Source organism: Bubalus kerabau, chromosome 5 (genome assembly GCF_029407905.1).
Source record: "Bubalus kerabau isolate K-KA32 ecotype Philippines breed swamp buffalo chromosome 5, PCC_UOA_SB_1v2, whole genome shotgun sequence".
NCBI classification, from domain to species: Eukaryota; Metazoa; Chordata; class Mammalia; order Artiodactyla; family Bovidae; genus Bubalus; species Bubalus kerabau.
This window is the reverse complement of record NC_073628.1, coordinates 25,892,001-25,902,232: the sequence shown is the minus strand read 5'-3', so window position 1 is coordinate 25,902,232 and position 10,232 is coordinate 25,892,001. Positions and strand designations below refer to the sequence as shown.

At 37.4% G+C, this 10,232-nt stretch overlaps 1 protein-coding gene across 1 annotated transcript; it reads right to left on the bottom strand.

Moving 5' to 3' along the window:
- Positions 1-9,079: 9,079 nt before the first annotated feature.
- LOC129653808 (olfactory receptor 6M1-like) lies at positions 9,080-10,027 on the bottom strand. Its single transcript, XM_055583493.1, has one exon. The coding sequence runs from the start codon at positions 10,025-10,027 to the stop codon at positions 9,080-9,082; it is 948 nt and encodes a 315-aa protein (XP_055439468.1).
- Positions 10,028-10,232: the final 205 nt, after the last annotated feature.

Genomic DNA, 10,232 nt, shown 5'->3' with positions numbered 1-10,232 from the left:
ACCCTCACATTTACATATTTAACACTTCTATAATAGAGTTGATATTTATATGTAAATTAGGTAAAGATCCAGTTTTTTCTCTTTCCAAAGCTAATAACCAAACCATCCTGTCTTCCATGGTTTGTGATGTCTCCTTAATCACATACTAACATCCTACACATGTGGCCCTAACTCCGTGCTCTCTGTTAAGTTCCATTGGTCAGAATGGGAATATCCTTTATATTTAATGTAATGTATCATCATTACATCAAAGTCTGACAGCACATTGTACCAATGTTCACAGTCCCAGCAAATCTTCACCAGGCTGTTTCACTTGGGCTGGTGCAACTGACTCCAGTCTTCTGCTGGGTTTTGTGCCAAGAGACCTTGGTTCTCCTGTCACTCAGATTTGTATCATCTCCTTTGCCTCATACCATGTTAATCAGCACTAGTACTGAAGGTATTATACATTTCCTCCCATGTAAAATCTTATCGACATTAATATAAATTGAGTGACTCTACTGTGGTTCTTTTACAAGTTTGAGGAGTTGGTAGAACACCGTGGTTACCTAACATCTTACAGTGATAAAGTAAATAGTAGATATTCCATCTGTTGTCACCCTTTTCATGCCATTTAAAAAGTTTATTTATTTATTTTTGACTGTGCTGGGTCTCCAAAGCTGCTCTCAGGCTTTCTCTAGTTGCAGCAAGTGGGGGCTCCTCTTCTTTGCCATGCTTAGGCTTCTCACTGCAGCGGCTTCTTTTGTGGCAGAGCACAGGCTTTAGGCTCTCAGACTTCAGTAGTTGTGGTGCAAGGGCTTAGTTGCCCCAAGGCATGTGGACTCTTTCTGGACAAGGGATCAACCTGGGTTGCCTGCTTTGGCAGGCGGACTTCCAACCACTGTACCATCAGGGTGGTGCATTTTATTTTATTTTTTTTTAATTTTATTTTATTTTTAAACTTTACATAACTGTATTAGTTTTGCCAAATATCAAAATGAATCTGCCACAGGTATACATGTGTCTAGACAGTCTTCTCTTGATGGATGTCTAATTCAGCCTTTCAATTGTGAGGCTAACTTCTTCCCAATGGTGATACTTTGCAGACTGTATTATTGGAAATAATACCGTCCTAGATTACTGTAAAAAATTTGAACTATGTATCAACACAATAACTGTCACATATCTTCTGCAATGCAAGAAAGGGAAAACGGCCACTAAAGAATATTCTATTTAGGTTTTTTCAGAACACCTTCCTCAAGTTCTGTTTTCTAATTCATAATTTCAAGAGTAAAAACATTCAATTCCTTGAACATTTAATCACATTAATAATTTAAAAATAACTGGGCTCTTAAGATGCAGAAATTTTCAAGGATTTGTAATCAGTCCTTATGAAAGGGTCTCAATAATAATTTTTTTCAGAATTTTTTCTTTTGAATTGTAAATAAAGTTATTAAATGTAACTCTTTCTAATATATATTTTATATTGTGTGTAAATTATGTTTATTATTTTTTCTATACTATAAATTAACACAAGATTCCAAAATTTTAAAAGCTCCAAAAATTTAAAAGCTCTAAAAAAAGGAAAATCACTGTATTAGAGAATGTTCTTCAGAGTAACAGAACCAATGGGGTGTGCATGTGTGTTGTATGTATATATTTATTATATGATGATTTGTTTTATATATGTAGATTTGTTTAAACACACACACACACACACACACACACACACACACATATTTGTTATGAAGATTTGGCTCATATGGTTATGGAGGTTAAGTTTCAATTCTACCATTTGCAAGCTGGAGACCCAGGAAAGTTGATGCTGTAATTCTAGACCAAGTCTGAAGACCTGAGGATCTGAGAGCCAATAGCATAAATCCCAACCCAAGGACAAGAGAAGACTGCGTTACTCTTGACAAACCCCACAATAAATTATTTGGCACATTTTGCTATAGTCCTTGAGAATCCTTGTGATTTTATGGGACAGATGATCATGTTTTTTACAAGTGAGTTGGGAGGAAGGAATATGTGAGAATTAGCTGGTAAGTGGAAGGATCAATGAATTCATTACATAACACAATGGTTCCTTGGTTGGATTCTCTTCATCTATAGTTGGAGGGATATAATTTATCTAGCAAGTGGATATGGTTTAAAATCTCTACAGGTCAGGTTATTTTGGTATATTTTTCCCTTCCATCTCTGATATTGAAAAACAATAGTTTGAAACATCTATTTACAGGCGAGTATAAGAAGAGTGAAGAATTTTCTAGCTGTCTCCAAATTTGGGACAGTAGTTCCCATTTTCCAAGTAACTTAACTAATTAGAATCAATGTATCATCACACTGATTTAACAAATATCATTACCTGCAATTATAACAATGTTGGTAATAATCATAATCAACATAAAAGTGCAACAGTATATTTACAATATATTTTAAAATTTATTTATTTTTTTTACTTTACAATATTGTATTGGTTTTGCCATACATCAACATGAATCCGCCACGGGTGTACGTGTGTTCCTCATCCTGAATCCCCCACCCACCTCCCTCCCCACACCATCCCTCTGGGTCATCCCAGTGCACCAGCCCCGGGCACCCTGTATCATGCATCAAACCTATATCAAATGTATCAAATCAAACAAATGTGGTGATTCGTTTCACATATGATATTTTACATGTTTCAATGCCATTCTCCCATATCATCCCACCCTCGCCCTCTCCCACAGAGTCCAAAAGACTGTTCAATACATCTGTGTCTCTTTTGCTGTCTTGCATACAGAATTATTGTTACCATCTTTCTAAATTCCATATATATGCGTTAGTATACTGTATTGGTGTTTTTCTTTCTGGCTTACTTCACTCTGTATAATAGGCGCCAGTTTCATCCACCTCATTAGAACTGATTCAAATGTATTCTTTTCAATGGCTGAGTAATACTCCATTGTGTACATGTACCACAGCTTTCTTATCCATTCATCTGCTGATGGACATCTAGGTTGCTTCCATGTCTTCGCTATTATAAATAGTGCTGCAATGAACATTGGGGTACATGTGTCTCTTTCAATTCTGGTTTCCTTGGTGTATATGCCCAGCAGTGGGATTGCTGGATCATAAGGCAGTTCTATTTCCAGTTTTTTAAGGAATCTCCACACTGTTCTCTATAGTGGCCGTACTAGTTTGCATTCCCACCAACAGTGTAAGAGGGCTCCCTTTTCTCTACACCCTCTCCAGCATTTATTGCTTGTAGACTTTCGGATAGCAGCCATTCTGACCGGTGTGAAATGGTCCCTCATTGTGGTTTTGATTTGCATTTCTCTGATAATGAGTGATGTTGAGCATCTTTTCATGTGTTTGTTAGCTATCTGTATGTCTTCTTTGGAGAAATGTCTGTTTAGTTCTTTGGCCCGTTTTTTGATTGGGTTGTTTATTTTTCTGGGATTGAGCTGTAGGAGTTACTTGTATATTTTTGAGATTAATTCTTTGTCTGTTGCTTTGTTTGCTATTATTTTCTCCCATCTTGAAGTCTGTCTTTTCACCTTGCTTATAGTTTCCTTTGTTGTGCAGAAGCTTTTAATTTTAATTAGGTCCCATCTGTTTATTTTTGCTTTGATTTCCAATATTCTGGGTGGTGGATCATAGAGGATTCTGCTGTGGTTTATGTCGGAGAGTGTTTTGCCCTTATTTTCCCCTAGGAGTTTAATAGTTTCTGGTCTTACATTTAGATCTTTAATCCATCTTGAGTTTTTTTTTTTTTTTTTTTTTTTGTATATGGTGTTAGAAAGTGCTCTAGTTTCATTCTTTTACAAGTGGTTGACCAGTTTTCCCAGCACCACTTGTTAAAGAGATTGTCTTTTCTCCATTGTATATTCTTGCCTCCTTTGTCGAAGATAAGGTGTCCATAGGTGTGTGAATTTATCTCTGGGCTTTCTATTTTGTTCCACTGATCTATATTTCTGTCTTTGTGCCAGTACCATACTGTCTTGATGACTGTGGCTTTGTAGTAGAGCCTGAAGTCAGGCAGGTTGATTCTTCCAGTTCCATTCCTCTTTCTCAAGATTGCTTTGGCTATTTGAAGTTTTTTGTATTTCCATACAAATTGTGAAATTATTTATTCTAGTTCTCTGAAAAATACCGTTGGTAGCTTGATAGGGATTGCATTGAATCTATAGATTGCTTTGGGTAGTATACTCATTTTCACTATATTGATTCTTCTGATCCATTAACATGGTATATTTCTCCATCTATTTGCATCCTCTTTGATTTCTTTCACCAGTGTTTTATAGTTTTCTATCTATAGGTCTTTTGTTTCTTTAGGTAGATATATTCCTAAGTATTTTATTCTTTTCATTGAAATGGTGAATGGAATTGTTTCCTTAATTTCTCTTTCTGTTTTCTCATTGTTAGTGTATAGGAATGCAAGGGATTTCTGTGTGTTGATTTTATATCCTGCAACTTTACTATATTTGTTGATTAGCTCTAGTAATTTTCTGGTGGAGTCTTTAGGGTTTTCTATGTAGAGGATCATGTCATCTGCAAACAGTGAGAGTTTTACTTCTTCTTTTCCAATCTGGATTCCTTTTATTTCTTTTTCTGCTCTGACTGCTGTGGCCAAAACTTGAATAGTAGTGGTGAGAGTGGGCACCCTTGTCTTGTTCCTGACTTTAGGGGAAATACTTTATATTATTCACCATTGAGGATAATGTTTGCTGAGGGTTTGTCATATATAGCTTTTATTATGTTGAGATATGTTCCTTCAATTCCTGCTTCCTGGAGGGTTTTTTTTTTTATCATAAATGGATGTTGAATTTTGTCAAAGGCCTTCTCTGCATCTATTGAGATAATCATATGGTTTTTATTTTTCAATTTGTTAATGTGGTGTATTACATTGATTGTGGATATTGAAGAATCCTTGCATCCCTGGGATAAAGCCCACTTGGTCATGATGTATGATCTTTTTAATGTGTTGTTGGATTCTGTTTGCTAGAATTTTGTTAATGATTTTTGCATCTATGTTCATCAGTGATATTGGCCTGTAGTTTTCTTTTTTTGTGGCATCTTTGTCAGGTTTTGGTATTTAGGGTGATAGTGGCCTCATAGAATGAGTTTGGAAGTTTACCTTCCTCTGAAATTTTCTAGAAGAGTTTGAGTAGGATAGGTGTTAGGTCTTCTCTAAATTTTTATTAAAAGTCAGCTGTGAAGCCATTTGGTCCTGGGGTTTTGTTTGTTCGAAGATTTCTGATTACAGTTTCAAATGCAGGCTTACCTCAAGAAACAAGAAAAAAGTCAAATAAGTAACTTAACTCTACACCTAAAGCAACTTGAAAAGGAAGAAATTGTGAACCCCAGGGTTAGTTGAAGGAAAGAAATCTTAAAAATTAGGGCAGAAATAAATGCAAAAGAAACAAAAGAGAACATAGCAATAATCAACAAAACCAAAAGCTGGTTCTTTGAAAAGATAAATAAAATTGACAAACCATTAGCCAGACTCATCAAGAAACAAAAGGAGAAAAATCAAATCAACAAAATTAGAAATGAAAATGGAGAGATCACAACAGACAACACAGAAATACAAAGGATCATGAGACTATTATCAGCAACTATATGCAAATAAAACGGACAACTTGGAAGAAATGGACAAATTTTTAGAAAAGTACAACTTTCCAAAACTGAACCAGTAAGAAATAGAAAATCTTAACAGATCCATCACAAGCATGGAAATTGAAACTGTAATCAGAAATATTTACACTATTTTTAAGAGTTTATGAAGTCTTTGTACTTTCAGTTTCAAGGCTGGTTCAACCCTGGGCCAGCCTCACTGAATTAGGTTTAAATTACCTTATTTGTTGAAGACTTTCTTTGCTATGTTAATGATCTCATTATGGGACTTTTGAGTAACATGGGAATTCATTAAAAAGTTAAAACAGCGAAAAATGCCAACTATATTTATTTTCACCTAACAATGATTTTTTTTGTTGCAAAATCATTGCATTTTAATAACAATTCAGGTTAAATAACTGAAATGGATTTACTAATGAATTAGGATATAAGCAGAGTTACAAGAATTGGTTTCCAACCTTCATTCAGCTGTCTTTTACCTGTATTTATCTTTGGTTTTTCTGATTTAACACTTCAGTTAAAATAGCATTACATAAAATTAATTTTCATTTTGCATATAAATTAACTTTTTCAAAAGCATAAATATAGTCCATTGGAAATGATGAATCAATTAGAGGGTGATCAAAAATTTACAGATAAAGTTTCTCTCAAATATTGGTCAATATGAATTTATAAAATTTTATGTAACCATGATTTAAGTAGAAACAAACATAACCATTACAATAAGGATTTTCCAGATATTTTGCTGCTTTTCACTAATCTTTCATATCCTGGGGCTTGTAAATTCTTCTGGTTTCAAGTGATGAAAGATAGAGTTTAGAAGTTACTATTGGCTTTAAGAAAACATCCTGTTCTTTACTTTTACATCCTTGCATTATTAGCACTAGCGATTTAACATTGGTGGAGTGGGTAGCCATTCCCCTTTCCAGGGAATCTTCCCAATAAAGGGATTGAATCTGGGTCTACTGCATTGCAGGGAGATTCTTTACCATCTGAGCCACCAGGGAAGCCCTGATAAGTAGAATAATGGCACCTAAAGGTAATTCTTGTTCAATCTTTAGAATCTATGAGTACACTTGTCCCTTGGTATTTGAAGGGGGTCGGGTCCAGGACCCTCGTATAAAATAGCATAGTTGTTTTTGTTGTCATCTGACTCTTTTGTGACCCCCATTGACTGTAGCCTACCAGGCTCTCTGTTCATGGGGTTTCTCAGTCAAGAATACTGGAGTGGGTTGCCATTTTCTTCTCCAGGGGATCTTTCCCACCCCGGAATCGAACCTGTGTCTCTTTTGTCTCCTGCATTGGCTGGCAGATTCTCTACTGCTGAGCCTACAGGGAAGCTACCCTATATAAAATGGCTTGCTGCTGCTGCTGATGCTAAGTCGCTTCAGTCATGTCTGACTCTGTGCAACCCCATAGACGGCAGCCCACCAGGCTCCCCCATCCCTGGGATTCTCCAAGCAAGAACAGTGGAGTGGGTTGCCATTTCCTTCTCCAATGTTTGCCTAAAAAACCTGTGCACATCCTCTTGAAGCTTTACATCATGTCTAAATTACCTATAAAAGCTAATAATGTAAATGGTATTCAAATAGTTGCCAGCATGTGGTAAGTTTAAATTTTGCTTTTGGTAATTTCTGGAATTTAATTATTTTTAGATACTTTTGATTGATGGTGGGTTGAATCAGTAGGTATGGAACCCATGGATGTGGAGGGTCACCTGTATGCTACTTTAGATGCAAAAGGGATTTTACAGAAGTAACTCAGGATGTAGACTTTGTGTTGGTGACATTATTGTGGATTATTTGCCTGGACTCAGTCCAGGGAAATGAGTCCTTAAAAATGAAGAACCTTTTCCAGCTGAGTCAGAGAGGAGATGGAAAAGGAAGGAGCAGAGATCTGACACATCAGAGAAAGGCTTGCCCCTTCCCTGTTGTTAGCTTTAAGATGGAGGAAGAGGGGGCCGTGAGTCAAGGACTGCAGTACCTTCTAGAAACTGGGACTGGTCCTTGGCTGATAGCTGGCAGCAGCAGCATACTAGGACCTTGGTCCTAAACTTCAAGAACAACCCAAAATAAGAAGGAAATGGATTTTCCTCTAGGGCCCCTAAATAGGAATGCAGTCTGCAGATGTTAGTTCGGTGAGACCTGTATTGGACTTCTGAGCTGCAGAACTCTAAGATAGTCAATTTGTACTTTTTTAGGTGCTAATTTTGTTATGGCATTAATAGGACACAAATGTAGTAGCTTTCAAAACCCCATCTTAATTAATGTCTGAGTATGAATACAGAGCAGAAAATTATGTGAATGCTTCATTCCTGATGATTCTGTTCTACTTTTGCGGGACTGAACCCAGACTCTCGGCAGTGAAAGTGCAGAGTCCTAACCATTGGACTACCAGGAAATGTCCCCTCCTACCTTCTTGTGATCTGTAAACATTTGTCCACTGCTCTACCTTTTGACAGACAATATTCTTTCTTTTTGGATATTGTTCTTTTATAATATGCTGAATCCATCTTGAAGACAGTATTTTCTCTTAGTTCCCTGACCAGGGATTGAACCCTTGTCCCCTGCTTTGGGAGCACAGAGTTTTAATCACTGGATTGCTCAGAAAGTCTCTTAGGCTCTCTTTTTAGATGCTTGTCCCCATTGTACCTGTATATATATACATATAATTATATATATATTTTAAAAACTAGTGATGTAGTTGGGGAAAGACACTTAATCTCAGTGAACCTCAGTCATCAGCTTCTTAGGAATTCCCTGGCAGTCCAGTAGTTAGGACTCCATGCTTTCACTGTCAAGAGTTCAATCCCTGGTTGTGGAACCAAGAGCCCTCAAGCTGAGGTGGTGCATGGCCAAAAAAACAAAAGAAAAGAAAAATCTGCTTCTCAAGGTTGTTAAGAGGGTTAAATGTACATACTTAATTACATGTACAAACACAAGTTTATGTTACTCCTCTTCCCTGTTTTTGTATTATTATTATTTACAGTATTTGGCTGTTAGGGATGCTTCCCATCATCTTTTAAATTCTTAAAACACTCAGAAGATTCACTTTTAGTTACATGTAGTTGCATGACTTAGACTATCTCTGTTAATCCTACTTTAACTAAAAAAAAGAAAAAGGAAAAACACAAACCATATTCCCCATTCCACAGATGAGAAACTAAGATCAGAGAGGTTACTTGTTACTAAAAAAGTGATAGAGTCAGGCTTAAAATTCAGGTTTTCTGACTCTAGTTCAGTATTTTTCTTTAATTCATTCAGTTCTGTGTGTGAGATGGTCCAATTAAGGTTCAGACCATGTTATTTTCTTGATGTCTGACTTGTCTGCTCTGGACCTTGACTATAATACTTTGCATCATATGAGGTGCAAAACTTTTTCATTTCTTCTTACATATTTTTGATTTTATGGTCTTCAAGCATGCCTTACTCCATATTGTGTCCAAGAGTTGGAAAAGCCATTCTTAGCAAGCAACCTTTCAAGGTTTCCTGTGCAATAAGGACACAATTTTGTTGACTGCATCTCTCAAAACTTCCTTTACCTTTTTATTCCTTAGACTATAAATGAAGGGGTTCAGGAGAGGAGTCACCATTATGGTGAGGACAGCAGTCACTTTATCAAATTCCAGGGAATGACTCTGGCTGGGTCTCACATACATGAAGATGTTGCTCCCGTAGGCAATAGAAACGACAGTGATGTGAGAAGCGCAGGTGGAAAAGGCTTTCTGACGCCCTTGGGCCGAGGGGATGCGCAGGATGGTAGAGATGATGTAGGTGTAGGATATGGTGGTGATCAGCAGTGAGGTCAGGAGGATGAGAGAAGACAAGAGGAAGCTTATCATCTCAAGGAAATGAGTGTCTATGCAGGCCACCTGCAGCAGAGGGGCAATGTCACAGAAGAAGTGATTAATCTCCTTATGGCAGAAGGGCAGCCTGGACAGCAGAATAACCGGGCAGAGCACGGACAGGAAGGCCCCCACCCAGCAGCCCAGAACCAGCAGGAGACACGCCCTGCTGTTCATGATGATGGTGTAGTGCAGGGGGTTACAGATGGCCACATAGCGGTCAAAGGACATCACCACCAGCAGGATGAACTCCACCGTCCCCAGGAAGAAGAAGAAGTATGTTTGGCTGATGCAGCCTGCAAGAGATATGGTCTTCCTGTCCTTGAGGAGAAAGGATAACAATTTTGGGGTAACTGAGCTAGTGAATAAAATGTCCAAAAATGACAAATTACTGAGGAAGAAGTACATTGGGGATTGGAGGCGATTATCAGCCCATATTAGGGAAATGATGACTCCATTTCCAGTTAGAGTGAGCATGTAAGTAAACAAGAGGGCCACGAAGAGGAAAATCTGAAGCTTCTGGAGAGCAGGGAAGGCAGTCAGGATAAATTCGGTCACTGCGGTCTGATTCTGCACATTCATTGAGTGCAGTGCAAGGTGGGCAGCAAGTCTCTGAAAAAAAAATAACTGAATATAAAGATGAAAGTCAGAATAAATAGGCTTTAAACTCCCAATAGCATCGAGAAGATGCAGTAGAAAGAGCTCTGAATGGAGAGTAAAGAGTTATTTGTTTCCATCCTGTCTCTGACCCTAGTAAATGTAGGATCTTGGATAAATGACACCCATT